Genomic DNA, 19,857 nt, shown 5'->3' on the forward strand with positions numbered 1-19,857 from the left:
ATATATATATATATATATATCTGGGGATAAGGGATTAAGAATACTTCCCACGTATTCCCTGCGTGTCGTAGAAGGCGACTAAAAGGGGAGGGAGCGGGGAGCTGGAAATCCTCTTTTTTTTTTTTTTTGATTTTCCAAAAGAAGGAACAGAGGGGGCCAGGTGAGGATATTCCAAAAAAGGCCCAGTCCTCTGTTCTTACGCTACCTCGCTAACGCGGGAAATGGCGAATAGTGTAAAAGAAAAGAAAAAAAGATATATATATATATATATTCTTTCTTTTCTTTCTTTTAAACTATTCGCCATTTCCCGCGTTAGCGAGGTAGCGTTAAGAACAGAGGACTGGGCCTTTGTGGGATATCCTCACCTGGCCTCCCTCTGTTCCTCCTTTTGGAAAATTAAAAAAAAAAAAATCGAGAGGGGAGGATTTCCAGCCCCCCACTCCCTCCCCTTTTAGTCGCCTTCTACGACACGCAGGGAATACATGGGAAGTATTCTTAATCCCCTATATATATAATACTTGATCACCATTGCCTGTGTCAGCAAGACAGCTCCAGGACATAGACGAAGAAAGACCCATCCACTCATATACACAAATATTCATACATGCCCATATACATACATATATATGTTGCAAATGCCTGGTAAAAGATGCCTTTGAAATATCTAAACAAGTACTTAGGAAGATAGGTCTTGAACTTGTCTGCATTACATTTAGGTATTGGTATGATGGTGCTCTGTATCAAGGATTCAGGTAGTGTATTGCTTAGAAGACTTGTGTTACACAGCTTTAGGATTGGGTTGATAGGGGCATAAACACTTAGTGGGAGAAGAATGTGGGATACCATCATCCTCTCATGCTATTGCTTTGTCTTTAGTGGGAGTGGTGTTAAGCTATTCAAATTTAAGGACCCCCTATGTTGTGCCTACTTTGCTACACATTATTTGTGTTATACTTCTATTAAGTGGAACAGTTTGCAGATGAATATGGATTTCTAATGGCAATGATACATCTTGAGATTGGAATGAACAATGAAGTATTAGATTGAAGGTATAACTGCTGGGACAGTGAAGAAGTGTACTGTTTTGGCAGGTTCTTGGAGAAATTTCTCCAAACGCTTGGTTATTACCGACCTTAAGTTCTCTAAAGTCTCTATAGGCAGAAGAAATTGTCTCAAGATTGGCTGCTTACCTGTGCATCACCTGACTGTACAACTCAAGGTTCTCTAGTTTCAAGCTTACCGTTCTGTATCCACTCTGCTTGCTTTTGAAGAGCTGCACCATGTCTGCAAGCCTTATGGATGGAAATGTATCAAAATGCATGATATTTTCGTAATTTGTGTTCAGTAATTCCTACAGATTTTGTGATGATCATAAACTCTATGAAGTGTTATATAAATTATGAAAATAGTACATGACTGATATGTCTCACTCTAAAGTAGACTCAATTGATGACTTGCATTGTGAGGACCATACTGGACTGTAGTCAAATATCACTGCACTCATAAATTTCAAATTCACTAGTTCATTGTTCTATGAAACACTACATTATTCATCCACTACTGTTATTTACTTAACACTACTATCATGGCTTTGAGTATACATATCTTGCCTAATATTAGTATGCCATTTTAACTAACAACTTATTGCATCAAGTTTTGAGCATCCTTAGTTCTCCATGGCAGATTAACATTTCTAAGGAGAGGGAGGAGGAGTGGCATAACCTGGCTGTGTTGCTAGGGTAAGCATCACAATATCCTTTAGCGCAGTATAACTGGCTGGATGCTTTGTAGGAGTAGGGAGGCGCAGTATCACAGGTGACCTATTGCTATCGTATAATTACCTTACAATGTTGTACTAATTCTTTGACCTTTTATAGTATAAGCAAGCTGTTTTAGAGGTATATCTTGCATTTTGAAGTATATCGGGCATTTCAAGGAAGTACTACATCCTTCAATTACTCTGTAAAGGTGAAAGACAAATTTAAGGATAAAAAAATGCAATAATGTTCACGTTAGTCTTACTGTAAACTGTACATATCTATACTGTGAATTCCGTACAAATCATTACAAACCATTTTCTTAGGATCCACATAATTATGCTTCAATAATAGATATAATGAAGCTTTTCTAGTGGGGAAGAGGCACAACTACATAAATAATAAATAATATTGATGAATAAAAATAATATTGTTACAATAAAACAGTTCCTTCAAGCACTTCCGAGATGGTGATATTAGGTGGGTAGTGATATGTACACTGGTACTGATGCAAAATTCACTAGATGCTTTATAAAAAGCAAGCATATACATTTAATAAATGTACAAAAGTTCAATTTCACACAAGAATATATATCATTTTCATACATTTTCTAAAGAATAGTCTATATTGCACTGCAACAGCAGTCAGAACTAAGTACTGTTTAATTGTTAAAAAAAAAGTCAACTGATTGAATATATTCATATCTTTTCCCAAAATACTAAACCACCTGGAATTCCTGTGTAAACTGCAAGAAATTCACCTATACAATGAAAAACCAAAATTTCAGACATTTAAATTGATAGGCTAAGTACAATCAAACACATCAATCTTCCCATGCCTATATTAAGAATTTGGACAAAACTCATCATCTGGTAAGTACTTGTAGTGAGCAAGAAGGTACAGTGCTGGGCTGTCTCCACTCTTCTAACATGGAAGAGATGGGAAGCGGGCAGTAGGGGGCACCCTCAGTGGCATTGAGATCCAAGTCTTGGTACAAGACTTAATATGATCACTCATACATATCCTATCAGTAATTCATAAGGCAAGCCAAGTCATTATATTAATATATACTGTACAGTGAAAGGAAACAGAGTAAGTAATGCCACTGAGGAATACTTCATCTATACCCAAGATGAAGAGCGATATAATGCAAGAGGTATGACACTTGAACGGGGTTTGTTACAACAGCATGAGAAAAAGTACAACAGTTGGAAATGTGCAATAATCAGATTCTTTAAGTTAAAAATTTCAGGGTAAACTGACTAAAATTACACCTTTCTCCTTGAAGTAATATGAGAGCCATTAGTGATCAGATATATTACCATTATGTGGTAACATGCAGTATGCTTCAACTTTAGGTAAATAATTATACTTTACCTTGATATACACAACAGTAATTAAGTACCTTTACATATTCTTTAAGCATATATCTAATCTCTTCTGATGTAATCAAACTGCTAACTTTTACTTAAACTCTCACTTCTAGCATCTTTCTGATGGATTCAAATTACTATTCATTTTATGAAATAAATCCAAGGATAAGGTGTCAGAGAAAAATAGAGACAAAAGCAGGGCAAGGGATGGGAACTGTAGTACTGTACCACATTATGCATTTAGGGAATTCATATGGATAACCCAGAGATGGAAAACAATACTGTGCTCATACAAGTATCAGTCAATGAGCTGTGATACATATGCTGAAAACATGCCTCAGCTATACATTACAAGACAGACATGATATCAATGTTAATTCAAGCACTACATAAGCATATTTTTCCTCTGTGGATCATCCAACTTGAAAAAATAAATAAGGTTCTACAGTGGCACACTAGATAATAGAGAACACATTGGGAATGTCACTGTTAAAAGTGATATCTGATAAAAAAAAACTCTTGAAGACTTTGCTTAAGTTGAGCACCATTCAGAAAAAGATCAAGAAAGAGAGGACTTTCTCACCAAGCATTTTCAGTTCCTGTACATATATACAAAACCTATTTAAAGCTCAGTCACTTCTCCAGTACTTCTGATCACCAATCGTCACTGGATCAGTCAAGGTTTTCACAATCAAGCATGAATTACAGCAATATTTGATACTATTTACTCTTCACACATTATATAAAATTCTGTATATGATATTAATAATAGTTATAGTATTAAATCCGCACATATACTAAGTACAAACTATCACGCATAGGATTCCTTGGTTGAGGCATCATCGAGGTCTTCACTAATTGCTGACATTGCTTCGCTGCAAGGGGAATTGGGTTGCTCCAATCTGAAATGAGTTTAAAATTTCTTATTAAGATATAACTAATCACAGTCCATATTTTGAAACAATATACAGAAAATAAACTGGCACAGAAAAGGTGCAGGCTGCTTTTTTATTTACATCTTATGAATTTTGTTCTTTAAAACTTTAATATATATTAGATCATACAGGTTTTCTCAATGGGGAACAAAAAAGTCAAATCATGATTAGAAAATAAAAATAAAACCAACAAACCATGCATATTCTAAAACTGTGTATGGAATCTGGAACATAGTAACTAGGGACAAATGGCTAGATATGACTCAATATTTTCAGCATAATGCCACCTGGAATATTTTCCGCTCAGTGTAGGGGGAATAAACCACTGACGGACAGCTGTGCATTACAGCAATATATCCACAAAAAACCCTTGTGGTAAACCCTACAGACAGCACATGCAAGTTGCTAAAGACTGCATGTTATTGAGGGAATCTTGATACCCTCAGATAACTGTATGAAACATTCCTGGTCCTACCTGTCATCTGTTTCTAACGATCTTATGCAAAGAATCCTTGCAGCCATGGCAATTATATGTACCTGTAAGACTCTATGTGTGTGTATACATACATAAAAACACATGCAAATACATACATACTTTTACCTTTTTTTGGCAGCCCCATATTCCCTTATGGTACTCCCACAGAGATTATAAAGCTGGCCTCATCCACCATGTGAGGCTACAGTTCATACAGTGTGATGGTGATGTATCTATATCTTTGTGAGGTGAGCAGGGGACATCCTCAATGTGTAATGAGTGGGAGCTGTAGCACAGGCATAGAGAGTCTTGGTTTCCAACACACACACACACACACAAAAGGGTAATTCATACATGCCTGAGGAATGTTATTTCAGTTGGGTATATATCTGGAGTGGTGAATCAGACTAACAGGTTGGGAGGGCAGTTGTGCTTGTTGAGTTATCAAGATGTGCATATACCTAGTCAATATATATGAAGATTTTTTAGATAACCCTACAACCCCTTTTTTTGGGCTCTGGATATGAGTCACACCTATTTCCCACCACTCAAAGCTGTTAATGTCCCCCTTCCAATTTTTCCAAATTTTAAATTTCTTTGATTAAGGTTTCCCCAGTCAGTCCATGTTCAGATAAATGTTCTAAAATGTTTTACAGTTAGGATGAGCATCCACGCAACAATCACATTCAAAGTTCACACATATGAGCTGCATGGTGCAGTTACTGAAATGTTTAATGAAAGATTACAAATAACACAGAACAAGTAAAATTTGAAATTGAACATTCATATAAAGAGGTCACAAACAGTTATGACAGCTTCCCATAGCATTAGGACAATATCATATTAATTCAAATGATCCAGCATTACTTGTGATACTGTAATCTGCATCACTAGAACTCATCTTGAAAGAATGTCTGAAGCATATATAACAATATCATGGCATACTGATACAAGAAATAGATGCTCCATAAAACGAGCTTCAAATAAGCTATTTTTAAAATTCATTTATGTACTAACATGTTATCTTACCTTCCTGGCTGGGCACAGGCGTGTTTCTGAATTCAACAGAGGGCCTATGTTGTTGAAGACCATGGTCATTTGCACAAGCAGATCATATTTATCACAAAAATTGATGGCAATTGTAAAGTATCATCTAGAAATTGGGACATACCCCTGCCCCTCCAAGGGACTACAGGGCAAGAATGGCCCCATGGCTTAATATTTCATCAGTAACAGGCAAGTCCTAACTTACTTTACAGAAATGAACTATGTGATGTGTTACAAGCACATTCTCAGAAAGGGGTGGCCTCTTAGAGAATTTAATAAAAAAACAAATCATTGACATACCGCCACATGACACATATAAGTGTCATCATACTGAGAGGGTTACTATTCTACAGTTATCCTAGAATAATAGAGTATTCACATGAACAAAGTTGAAGGGTTGTAGGTATAAAATGAGGTTCAGCAAAAAATGTGGCCCCTGAAGTAATGTGGTATATATGGGTGAAATGGTCAGTGGGCTGAACCAGGACATATGGAGCAGTCAGGAAAAACTACAGAATGGCCTGTGGGTTTTGGTTTCAACACATTATATATGATGGGGCTGCTGGCTGTCTGTTCTTGGAGTTACATCATTAAAGGGGAAAAGAGGAAACAAGCATGTAAAAAAGTAACTAAGTTTCATAAGTTTCAAAAGCATGAACTCTCCAGTGTTTCCAAGATGAGATGGATGGCAGATCATGGGAAACACTGATATCACCCAACAAGATATAAATAAGCTCAGGTGGTACTGGTATCTGCCTGCTTGAAATTAAATCGTGAGTAAATAGTCATTTTTAGCAAAGTTGTACCATCAGTTCATGAAAGGGAGTACAGTTTCAACAAGGACCTTCTTTCTCTAAAGTAGTCCATCAATTCCATGCTTCTGATCATAGGACAGTATCAAAGCTGCAAGGCTCCATAAAAGGGACCCTTGGGTAATACTAAACCATTAACAATTAAGCTGATGGAGAGTCCTGATCCTAAAAAACACATATCTCCAATAGTATTTTGCCTCATAAAACTCAAAAGGTGTGAAGGTAGGACACTTGAGATGTTTACATACTCAACTTGTGGTACCATGCACTGGGAGAAGGTATACCTTGTGCTTATCTATAAGAAAGACAACAGGGAAAACACTCTGATGACTCCTAGTAATAAAGAAGGAACTTGAAAGTACTCGATAAGGTGAAACAACTGAAGGAAGAAGCAATAAGGATAATGGGGAAAGAGAGTTCATATTACTAATATTCTAAATCCTTAATGAATTAGCAGGTGACTCGGAGAGAGATGGATGTATTTTTGATTTTTGTCAGCCTGGAGTTACATATTATCCCTAATTGGAGGCTGTTCAGAGATATAATTCCTTGCAGGGAAAAGAAGGAACACTCCTTTGGTGGATCAAGGACATCCAATATGGAAGGGTAAAGGTGACACAAACTGGGTAAAATTATTCCCAGGCAATTCACAGGGACCAATGCTGTTCCTCATCAAGTGTACAGCTTGGCAGAAAGACGTTTTTTTTTTTTTTTTTTTTTTTATACTTTGTCGCTGTCTCCCGCGTTTGCGAGGTAGCGCAAGGAAACAGACGAAAGAAATGGCCCAACCCTCCCCATACACATGTACATACACACGTCCACACACGCAAACATACATACCTACACAGCTTTCCATGGTTTACCCCGGCCGCCTCACATGCCCTGATTCAATCCACTGACAGCACGTCAACCCCTGTATACCACATCGCTCCAATTCACTCTATTCCCTGCCCTCCTTTCACCCTCCTGCATGTTCAGGCCCCGATCACACAAAATCCTTTTCACTCCATCTTTCCACCTCCAATTTGGTCTCCCTCTTCTCCTCGTTCCCTCCACCTCCGACACATATATCCTCCTGGTCAATCTTTCCTCACTCATTCTCTCCATGTGCCCAAACCATTTCAAAACACCCTCTTCTGCTCTCTCAACCACGCTCTTTTTATTTCCACACATCTCTCTTACCCTTACGTTACTTACTCGATCAAACCACCTCACACCACACATTGTCCTCAAACATCTCATTTCCAGCACATCCATCCTCCTGCGCACAACTCTATCCATAGCCCACGCCTCGCAACCATACAACATTGTTGGAACTACTATTCCTTCAAACATACCCATTTTTGCTTTCCGGGATAATGTTCTCGACTTCCACACATTTTTCAAGGCTCCCAAAATTTTCGCCCCCTCCCCCACCCTATGATCCACTTCCGCTTCCATGGTTCCATCCGCTGCCAGATCCACTCCCAGATATCTAAAACACTTCACTTCCTCCAGTTTTTCTCCATTCAAACTCACCTCCCAATTGACTTGACTCTCAACCCTACTGTACCTAATAACCTTGCTCTTATTCACATTTACTCTTAACTTTCTTCTTCCACACACTTTACCAAACTCCGTCACCAGCTTCTGCAGTTTCTCACATGAATCCGCCACCAGCGCTGTATCATCAGCGAACAACAACTGACTCACTTCCCAAGCTCTCTCATCCCCAACAGACCTCATACTTGCCCCTCTTTCCAAGACTCTTGCATTTACCTCCCTAACAACCCCATCCATAAACAAATTAAACAACCATGGAGACATCACACACCCCTGCCGCAAACCTACATTCACTGAGAACCAATCACTTTCCTCTCTTCCTACACGTACACATGCCTTACATCCTCGATAAAAACTTTTCACTGCTTCTAACAACTTCTAACAACGTATCACAACATAAATATACTGCATTTGCTAAATCTATTCATCTATGACTGGTATGCATTAATGCTCGGTGGGAAGTGTGTCAGCTAAATACTAATAGTTGTAATATTTAAGTGATAGGTTCAAAATGACTAAAATGGGTACATGTGTGTTTTGTAAAGATATAGATTCGAGTACAGACATCCCTTTAGTATTAGAAAGAGCAGTCTAAGAGGTAATTCCTAGGAGACAAAATGCGAGTGATGGGAAATCTAACTTGATGGATGACAGAAATGATATGAATGATACACAGATGAAATGAAAATGGTAATGCAATATGTAGGGTCTAAGCATCAGCAGGTATGAGCACTGAAAAATCATACTTTCATTATAAAATATCCAAAGATATGCTATCTATCTATCTATCTCTGATGCCTGATCCCAACTGGAAGTCCCTCAAGGGGGTGGCCGAGGCAATAAAGCCTCCATAACTAGTAAACTCTAGTGCTGCTTTTTAGCCTTTTGTGACACCCTTAACAGGCCACTGGTAGGTGGAAACTCTAACAATATGTGCAAAGGTTCCTACCTAGTGTTCCTACTGACTTCTTCTACCTAATGCTCCTGCCTAATGTTCCTACCTACTACTTCTACCTAATGCTCCTTTGTCTATTGCTACTAACACTTTGCCAAAAGGCAGGGCTAGAATATAGCGCTCACAGCAAGAAAATCTAGAGTTACAAGAATGAGCTGTGAGTTAAGTGTTGTCAAGTGTTATGTACAACAAGAGAAACATGAAAGACTGGACAGGATAGTCAAGGCCATGACAGTTATACTTTGGGTAAGAAAGAATAATAAAAGTGAGCATCATGTGCAGTTTATGATGGTTGGAAGAGGATCTGTCAGAGTATATGGTAGTAATATGTAAGTTAGCTGTCTATTTTTGATGGTACATGACAGGAAATGTTAATGATAACATAAAGAAATAAAATCAAAGATGATAGGAGTGCCTGTGACTTACTATTAAGCTCTGAAACTTTAAATTTTGGTGATTTCCACACCAGCTTTGGTCTGCCCCCTTTAAAAAGCAAGGTTCCATTTCCCAATAAACATCAACTGCTCTTCTATTCAATCTATCTCTTTGACCCTCCTGATGTTTTATTTAAAGCCTGGTCCAGAAAAAGTCTTGTGTTTTGGGAAGAGCGGGAAAGTAGTTTAAATTATGATGTAAAAAAGTAAAACAAAGTTCATACAGGTAAAGATGAATATGAACAGTTGAGATAGATAACTTGCGTCATAGATCTGGGACGACTGACAAAAGAAAAATGCAATACTGACACACGGCATGAAAAACAATTAAAAAGGTACATGGGAGTTAAATGTTAACATGGTATGACATGTAGTATGCAAAGTAGACGACAGATTAGTCAAGAAGATATACAATAACATATCTGGATGTACAGTACAAATGGGAATTCCCATTAATAGGTGGCCACAGCAAAAGAGTCTCCACCATGGAAGAGAGAACCAATCATGGATTCAAATACCTCAGATGAAGATACCATAAGAATGTTATGGACGAGGTGCTGTGGATATGTTTCAAATTCAGGAAATAGAGAGCTTGTTTGATGAATCCAAATAGTGAGCAAAGTGAGAAAACAAAAATTGCTTAAACACTATGGAAGTTCACATTTCACTTAAATGCAGAAGACATGAGTTGAAAATGTCGGTGAGTGAAACGTGAGGCTGTATGCATGTGATCCACACCAATCAAATGGGAACAAAGTTTCTAAAAATAGATAGAATATTGATGTTTTCACTGCAAAAAAATTCTGAGTAATTAACCATGTATGGCAACCTAAACAGCACATTACATCTTACAAATTAGTGTCATGAGTATAATGCAAACAAATCTGATTTAAGCAAAGAAAATCCAGTATTTATGTTAAGATAGTGAAAAACGAAATCAAAAATGTAAAGTGAAGACAAGAAAATTATATACATTTGTTAAACAGAAATTTGTACAAAAGCTTTGGTAAGCAACACTCAAATAGAAAAAAAAGCATTAGGCTTGCAAACTGTGATAGCAAATGCATGATGATACAACAGCTACCTCCTTTAAGTAAGGGAGTGAAATACATTTTACAGCTGGCACTGTTGACATGTACATGAACTAAAAAAAATTTTTCAAAATTTGACAGTACAAGGACTATATAAGAGGAGACTTCTGTTGTATCAAAAATCATAATTATTTACATTCTTGATGCAACGACACAATTCATTAATCTAACATGTGTCAACAATTACCTTTCAAGCTGCTGCACTTCAGAGGGAGGAGTGCGAAGCGTAGAATTGGAGGAGGACCTCTGTTGCCTCAAGGACGCAGTCAGATAAGAGCTCAAGCTGCCGTCGCTGTCGCTGTCACTAGAAACAGATAAGTATGGTCCAGGAAGGTACACACACAAATGCCCAAGCCCGGCACCAGACACAAGCCGCACGGCACGTAAGGCGCACAAGCTTTGTTAATAAATGCAAAAGCTACTCACACCATACCCAACCAAGGAAAACTATGAAGGGAAAATGCTAACTTGAAAAAATTTCTTGGATGGGAACAGGTGATGTTACAGTGGTGTTTCTGTACTGAATCTTGTACCATCATATCGACATTACAAGAAGTTCTGTACATTAGCAATGAGCCATATCCTTATTATTGTTCATTCTAAGGTAAGAAATTATTTTTTAAACATGCTACATATTATGTATATATGCATGTGATTTGGAATGTAGTTAGACTGCAAGCTTTTGCAATATTATGATCATAGTAATCAGTTAATTAATAACATGCATGACATACAAGGGCAGTAGGTTAGACATGGAGAAATAAGGGTAAGAATCATTGTTCATAGGCTGAGGAAAAGACGACTGCCCACAAATAAAAGGATTTAGGATACAAAAATGGTAGTCTAGTTTCTTTTGTGACAAGTGTTGTCGAGTAGAAACTTGCAGTCAAGAGCCTGCGCAGAAAGATACCATGACTCACGATGGGAGTCATAGCTAAGCACAGCCTTCAATGATGACTAGTTAGTTACCTGTCAGACAGGTCGGAGTCTGAGTCATTAATGTCACCCTGGATAGCCTGCTGGAGGTCTTCAATTCTTTTAAAGGCCAGCTTCAGGTCACTCTTGAGAGTAGCGACTTCAGAATCTGCAAGTTCAAGCTGTTTTTCAAGTTCGCCTTTTTTGTTAGTGGCATCAGTGTGCCGCTGCTGTAGGGCTGCCAAGTCCTCCTTCGCCTCACGCAGCTGACGGCTGACTCTTTTACTTTGTTCCAAAGCCTGTGTCTCCTTCAAACGGGCTGAATCACATTCAGTTGTTAATCGCTCAATTTGGTCTTTCAGTCTTCCAATCTGACTCTGAAATTCATATATAGGTATTAGTCACATAAATGAATACAAATAATATAATGAATGATTTTCAAGTACTCTAGTTTCTTTCTAGATTAGAAGTATCAAAAATCTCAGGTAGTAAGAAAAGCTATTGCACTATGCGTATTCATATATTTACGAGTAACTGGCAACATAACTTACTGCAAGACCACAACAACTCATACTATCAAATTCATTACTTCTATTCAATGCAATTCATATCTTCATCTCCAAAGAATCATAATCTTAATATGCCTTTCACTGTGATATCCACTTTCTAAAGACAAGACTTGGTGTTACCCAGGGCTTCTTTCCAAAAGCTCTTGAGGCCTAAGGGGTTGTGCAGCTTCCAGTAACAGGGAATAATAATCATCACCATAGCACTGCAGGAAACCATTTTTACAAGATTAAATTCATGGACTACACCTACCTCTAACCTTTGCCTGGTGGTTTGTTCCAACTCTAACTTAGATTCTACTTCTTTTATCTTCATTTCAAGACGTCGTTGTGTGTGGATGTTCGCAGTTTCACCCTCTAATACCTCTACCTTACTGCTCAATTCTAGCATCCTCTCCTGGAGTACCTAATAACAATAAAAGATAAAAATCACAAAAATTTATCAACCAACTAAAATGCAACTGCAGATATTACATTCAAAGAACCTGATATATGGTGACAGGATTACTGTTACAAACATATTATTAATGGAAATATCAAATCAAGCAAAAATGCTACCTATATCAGCTCAAAAAAATCTTTATTCCACTTTGTGACCCCTTAGTTTTCAGTTTCAAAGTTTCAAACATCTTAACACTACCTTACTCTGACAGCATCAACTAGACTGAGTTCTACAGTGACTCCACAAATATGCCATCAATTACTGATGCACCATTTTATCCATGAATCAATGATAAGTCTGAGTTTGGTAAAGTGTGTGGAAGAAGAAAGTTGAGAGTAAATGTGAATAAGAGCAAGGTTATTAGGTACAGTAGGGGTGAGGGTCAAGTCAATTGGGAGGTGAGTTTGAATGGAGAAAAACTGGAGGAAGTGAAGTGTTTTAGATATCTGGGAGTGGATCTGTCAGCGGATGGAACCATGGAAGCGGAAGTGGATCATAGGGTGGGGGAGGGGGCGAAAATTTTGGGAGCCTTGAAAAATGTGTGGAAGTCGAGAACATTATCTCGGAAAGCAAAAATGGGTATGTTTGAGGGAATAGTGGTTCCAACAATGTTGTATGGTTGCGAGGCGTGGGCTATGGATAGAGATGTGCGCAGGAGGATGGATGTGCTGGAAATGAGATGTTTGAGGACAATGTGTGGTGTGAGGTGGTTTGATCGAGTAAGTAACGTAAGGGTAAGAGAGATGTGTGGAAATAAAAAGAGCGTGGTTGAGAGAGCAGAAGAGGGTGTTTTGAAATGGTTTGGGCACATGGAGAGAATGAGTGAGGAGAGATTGACCAAGAGGATATATGTGTCGGAGGTGGAGGGAACGAGGAGAAGAGGGAGACCAAATTGGAGGTGGAAAGATGGAGTGAAAAAGATTTTGTGTGATCGGGGCCTGAACATGCAGGAGGGTGAAAGGAGGGCAAGAAATAGAGTGAATTGGAGTCATGTGGTATACAGGGGTTGACGTGCTGTCAGTGGATTGAAGCAAGGCATGTGAAGCGTCTGGGGTAAACCATGGAAAGCTGTGTAGGTATGTATATTTGCGTGTGTGGACGTGTGTATGTACATGTGTATGGGGGGGGGCCATTTCTTTCGTCTGTTTCCTTGCGCTACCTCGCAAACGCGGGAGACAGCGACAAAGTATAAAAAAAAAAAAAAAAAAAAAAAAAAAAAATATATATATATATATATATATATATATATATATATATATATATATATATATATATATATATATACAACAGACATTCACAATTAGTTTATGCATGTTATCTCTTGTACATCTATTGCCCTCCACTGACTACATTAGTAATCAGATTGATATACTCTTCGCACCTGTTTTTCATGCTCCAGCTCAGCAATTTGTTGTGACTGCTCAGATAAGGTAATTTGGTCAACAGAGAGCTGTGACACCACTGACTTGTACTTCTTCATCACCTCTGCTACTTCCTCTTCATTTTCTTCCAGCTGAAATATATTTTCAAAAACAATGAGAACTACTGTATGATCAAATATTCAGATAAACATCTAAAACGTATTTGTAAATAGATAATAGCAGTTTTGATGGAAAGAACCCTTTCTGTAGTGTAACAAAATCAATATCAAAAGGACTACCTAAGGAGGCCTAATGGAAAACATTTAAATAGAACTTTTATAAACAGGATATTTTGATCCCAAAATAAAAAAAAAGGTAAGCCAATGGTAAGTCAACATCTTTAAGTAGGTGATTCAAACCCTTTACTGCCAGGACCATCTGTTATCCTCATTGAGAATGCATTCCAGGCTACCTAGATAAAAGCAGCCCACAATCATAAAGCATAACGACGTCACCCATCAATGTTACTTTCTTCTAAATGACTCTGAGAGCTACAAGGATAATCTTGCGATTGGATGGGATAATAACCACTAACTTTGAGTTAGATAGGTCTTTTTTAGTTATCATCCTTTAAAGGAAATCAAATATAAGGATATCTGTCAATACACAGTGTATATTTCTACATTTTGCAAGATAGGGAGGGAGTACATAACTACCTACAATAAGACTATATTGAAAGGCAGGGCAAGCGTGTAGTGACTCACCACTCGTCCTTCTCTAAGAATACAGTAATACTTCTTTTTCTGCTGCCACACACATCCCATAAATGTCTACCCAGAGTTTATCTAGAACTGACTTCAACTCTCCATTTTCTGTGTCAGCAAGGTAGTGCCAGGAACAGACAGAAATTCACTCACATTTTCCCTGGTAGTTCACTGAAAAAACTTACATCTTTCTTGCAAGGCTTTCCTAATTTCTTTTGATATTTTCTCAGACTTCATAATTTTCATTCTTCCTTGCTGAGAGGCTATAAAGTTCATAATATTGCTGTTTACCTCTTCACATTAATGCCATGTGTAGAAAATCATGTTCCTTTCTATTCTTTCAATACTGTAAAGTTCAAGCTCTTTCAGCTTCTTATGGTAGTTCATATGTTTCATCCCACTGAGATTGTTTGCGAATTGCTTCTGTAATTTCCGTAACTTGTTTGTTTCTATCTGTTTAGTTGGTGACCATACAACACAGCAGTATCAAATTTTGTTTATGAATGCATTAAACATTTTCAGAGAGACACAGAAAAAAGAAATCTGGACATGAAACTTTCTTTTTGAAATTTACACCAGGAAACTTAAAATCTGTTTCTGTACATGAAGACTTAATAAAATAACTATAAAAACTGAAGAATAGTATCTTTCAAATTTGAAATAGGTGTATGATGAAGTCATAGAATCAGATACAAGAGTTTGCTGACTGCTCCATAAAATAATCTTGACTTGCTAGCTTTGGAGGATTTACTTTTAGTTCCTGTATAATTACCATATGTCTTAACAAGACTTCAATGGTTCACACAATCTTTGTGTAAAGATTAATAACAAAAACCTCATTTCACTTAGAAGACTTTTAAAAAACTGGCAAGAAAAAAAAATCACCAGGACAGGCATGATGATGATTGGGTAACTAAGCCTACTAGCATAGCTGAAAATGAAAGGTGGCTTTAGTGATAGTGATCAAAAGAGGGAGACAAATGGCAGCTCCTAATTCTAAATGACAATTTCTTATTAGAAAGTAGTCTGATAATTAGTGCAGCTAATCTGTTGATGGCTGTTGTCATGCTTTCTAGGGCACACAGTCAAATACAGAATGAAGTGATTTTGCTAAATACATCCCTAACTAGCAATATCACCTGAGTTTGTATTTCAGCTTTGTCCTTTGCGATTCTGGCACATCTATCTTCAGCTTCCTTCCTAGCACGCTGAGCTTCTTCCAGTTGAGTGGTCAATTCTGAAAGATCAGCCTCAGCACACTGTCGGGCTTTAATAGCTGCTGTCTTTGCAAACTCTGCATCTTCAAGCTGTAAGGAAAAAATTCTTATATTTATTAAGTAAGGATTTCTGCTATCCAAGAAATGCATATTAAGAGGAACACCAAATCTTATGGTAAATTCTGCAAATATTATCTTGATGGTTTGTTTAGACAATTTCTGTAAGAAAAGAAATGGAATAATTCATATTTCAATTTCAAAACAAAAAGCTTTTCTAGCCAAAAAAATCCCTAAACTATCATCAACAATTTCTGGGATTTTTGTGAGGGGTAATAGATTTTCTTGAAAACCACAGTTTATGGACTATTTTTCATGATGAGTTCGAATCTGGGGTTGAAATATATGTTGCGGAACCTTAAGGCCTTTAAATAAGTGATAAATGGTTACTCTTTTAGAAGATTCTGTAATTATGCAGTTCGCATTTACTGGGTATCTATTGCTTTGGCAAAGCATTATGAGATATTTTCCGTGATTTTTCAAGTACATAAGCATTTCATGTCATATTTTGACTGCAAACCTCATTATGTACTATTTTCCATTCTGAATTCGAATCTGGGGTTGAAATATATGCTGGGGACAATTAAGGCCTGTAAATAAGCAACTAATGGTTTCTCTTTTAGAAGATTCTGCGATGATTCGATTTATATTTCTGGGGATCTGTCAGCTTGGGGAAGCATTATGAGATATTCTCTAAAGTTGCTACAAGTAAAGAAGTATTTCATTACATCATATATCAATTTCAAAACAAAAAGGTTTATGTGAGGGTAATAGACTTGCTTGAAAATCTCAGTAAATGGACTATTTTTCATTCTGAATTCAAATCTGAGGTTGAAATATATGTTGGGAACAATTAAGGCCTGTAAATAAGTTATTAATGGTTACTCACTTAAAAGATTCAGTGATTACTTGGTTCACATTCATTGTGTATCTGTCAATTTGGGGAAGTATTTTGAGATATATTTTGTGATTACTCAAGTATAGAGGGTTTTCATTATGTTATTTTTCAATTCTAAAACAAAAAGATTTTTTGTTAAAACATTCCCTGCAATCTTTGGTATTTTTGTGAGGGAAACATATTTGCTTAAAAACTTCAGTATTATGACTACTTCATCCTGAATTCGAATCTGCAGCTGAAATATATGTTGGAGGACAATAAGATTTGCAAATAAGTAATTGTTAATCTTTCTGTGTGAAGATCAGTTTTAATGCCAAAGCTAGTATCAATGAACAACTATATTGAGTGTGATACAGCAACGTGAAGAACTTTTTTTACTTTTGCATTTTTACTATATGGATGTGTGTTGACAGAATGGATGGAAGCATCTATTCCATGAACATCGGAACTAAATTACACATGACAGACATAATAAACATAATATTATGTATATTTCAATAATTACAAACATCTCTCAAAAGGAAGACAGAGCAACTTACTTGTGTCTTTAGCTGCCTCACTAAAAGTTTGTGGCCACCCTCTGACTGCGACTTCTCTAACATAGTCTGAGTATCACGCAAGAGCGCTTTGGTTTTCTTCAACTCTTTCTTCAGTTTGTGAACATAATCCTCATCAACATGAGTCATAGCTCGATCATGTAAGTCAGCTAAGCGCCTCTCTAATTCGTGCTTTTCACGTACGAGGAGAGTTCTCTCTTCATGCTCATTTTCAAGTTGGGCTTCTAAGGCTGTTGTTGAAAATAAAAAGTAATGACAGATTAACTTGTTTCATAATGTGACATGCTACCTGATCACTGACAGGCTACAATATTTCTAAATGAACATACTTAAAAAGGCATCTTCACTGTCACTATCAAATACTAAAACTGCAAGTAAATTCTAGCAGTACAACCCCACTGCATTTGTATCATGGTCTAAATAAAATATTTAATTCATATCTAAGTTTGAAAAAATAACAGAGATACATCTATATCAGATCCTCCTTCAAGGATCATTTAGAAGTATCACTCCAACTAATGTTAAAAAATTACTTGAGATGCATTACAGTATCTCAATTTTTTGAATAGCTATATATTTCTAACTTTTATACTGTCATTAATTACAAATTGGATGATAAAGATATAAAAAATTTTTTTCCATACATATTTCCCATTTCTGGCATTAGCAAGGTAGCATTGAGAACAAAGCCTAAGAGAGAAAATCCTCACTTGACTACCTTCTCTGTTCCTTCTTTTGGAAAAGTAAAAAACCAGAGGGGAGGATTTCCAGCCCCCGCTCCCTCCCCTTTTAGTTGCCTTTACAACACACAGGGAACATGTGGGAAGTATTCTTTCCCTCCAATCCCCAGGGATAAAAACTTATTATCAATGTTTTTAAAATTCCCCGTGCAAACATATATCAATTTCACTCTCATCTAGACCTGCATCAGCCAAAAGTGACTAGAGGTAACCTATCAATGCTAGCCAACACCCTATACACATAATAGCAGAAAGGTTAAAACCATTATGACCTATTTTCATGTTGTACTTCATGACTCCGATTCTCAGAAAATGATAGATTATGCAGTGACACATAAAATAACTCAGAGAGGATAATATTGCATAATGGATGACATATTGTTGTACAGATATGGTATGCCCCCCCAAAATGCTAAGGAAATATCCTTTCCACAGGCTCATTAATGTTATATCTCAGCCCAAGAATGCTCATGAAAATTTTCTCAATTTCATGACAAGTAAAATCCTGTTAATAATTATGAGGCTTTGGATATTTCCATGGGGTTCATTTGAATATGATGCTGAAACCTATGCTGGTGAAATATTTAGGGAATGGATCCCAGGGAAGATTTAAGGTACAAAAGTGATCTGATTGGAGACTGGTTTTACCCTATGAATTTGTGAAATTTGTAAACAAAATGAAAGCTTAAGAAGCATTTATAAAAATGTGGCAATTCATGGTTCATTTTAAAAGACTGGACACGGTCAGAATGTTTATGAAAGATTTAAGAGGTTTTATGCACTTTATGTACTTCCAAGGAAAAGTGAATAAAGTCATGGCTGGAAGATAATTAACAGATACAAAGAACAAATGGATTTTTCTTCATCTCATTCTAAAACACAAATTATTGTTGTTTACAGGTTGACCTAATTTTTCTATAGACATGAAAAAGGTTAAGCATAAACATTTTAAAATCACATTCCTTTGAATAAATTCACAAAGTCACATTACAGACAGCAACATATCAATATCAAATTAATAAAATTATAGTTAAAGGGATTCTTCAAGAGATTTTCTTCATCTTATAATTCAAGAATGCATAAAAGTGTAATATGGTTAAACATCTTTCATTAAGCATGAAGAGTAAGGTATAACTTGAGTCATGTGTTGCAGTATACTATCTTACTATCTACATCTCTAATGCTTCTCTTCATGGGCTCCCTCAAGGAGTGGCCATGGGAAAAAGAGTCTCTATAAGTGGTGTCATGTCCTTGCCTATGGTGCTTCACCCTTAACAGGTCACTGGCATAAGGCAACTCTGGCGCAGGTTTCCAAAGGCTACTACTTAATGTTCCTGCGAACAACCTTTACCATATGAGTTTACCAAATGTTCCAAACTACTACCTCTACCTAATGCAGTTTACTATTCCAACCAAATTTCCATAATCACTGAAGTACATCGTTGTTATAGGTAAGAGTATCGATCATATTCTCTACAAAAAATAGCTGTTAAGAAAAATTGCACTGTGAACTACATCACAGGGTTTAAAAGGGTGCAAATGAATTATTCTTCACAGGGTTCAACTGGTGCATATCAACAAAGTTCCAATCTATATATCATTGACAATAGCTATTCATAAACTATATAACTACAACATACAACAACATTACATTTGTTGCTGAAGTTGAATGTAATACTGCATAAATTTGGATTGCACCACAGTGCCACTCAAGACATTGCGTCAGCATGGAAAGCTGCCACTCAAGACACTATGCATGTAAAGCTGAGAACATTACACTAAATGTTGAGTCTTAAGCAATATAAGAAACCCTCTAAATACTAACTTAAAAGAATGGTTCAGTTACACATAAGCAAATGACACTTGCTCTTAAAACTTTTCATAACAGTGACACTTATGCTATGGTCAATACTTACAC

At 36.8% G+C, this 19,857-nt stretch overlaps 1 protein-coding gene across 1 annotated transcript in view; it reads right to left on the minus strand.

Annotated features, from left to right (window-relative positions):
- Positions 1–2,004: 2,004 nt before the first annotated feature.
- The window catches only part of LOC139760946 (unconventional myosin-XVIIIa-like), a 281,136-nt gene continuing 263,283 nt past the window's right edge, over positions 2,005–19,857 (minus strand). Inside the window, exons 25-31 of the mRNA XM_071684732.1 lie at positions 17,182–17,429; positions 15,610–15,777; positions 13,727–13,858; positions 12,157–12,309; positions 11,392–11,714; positions 10,610–10,726; positions 2,005–4,033 (exon numbers count right to left, since the gene is read on the minus strand). Coding sequence (XP_071540833.1) covers positions 3,943–4,033; positions 10,610–10,726; positions 11,392–11,714; positions 12,157–12,309; positions 13,727–13,858; positions 15,610–15,777; positions 17,182–17,429 — 1,232 coding nt within the window. The 3' untranslated portion in view covers positions 2,005–3,942. The remainder of the gene's footprint in view (positions 4,034–10,609; positions 10,727–11,391; positions 11,715–12,156; positions 12,310–13,726; positions 13,859–15,609; positions 15,778–17,181; positions 17,430–19,857) is intronic.

This window comes from Panulirus ornatus, chromosome 38, assembly GCF_036320965.1.
Source record: "Panulirus ornatus isolate Po-2019 chromosome 38, ASM3632096v1, whole genome shotgun sequence".
NCBI lineage: Eukaryota > Metazoa > Arthropoda > Malacostraca > Decapoda > Palinuridae > Panulirus > Panulirus ornatus.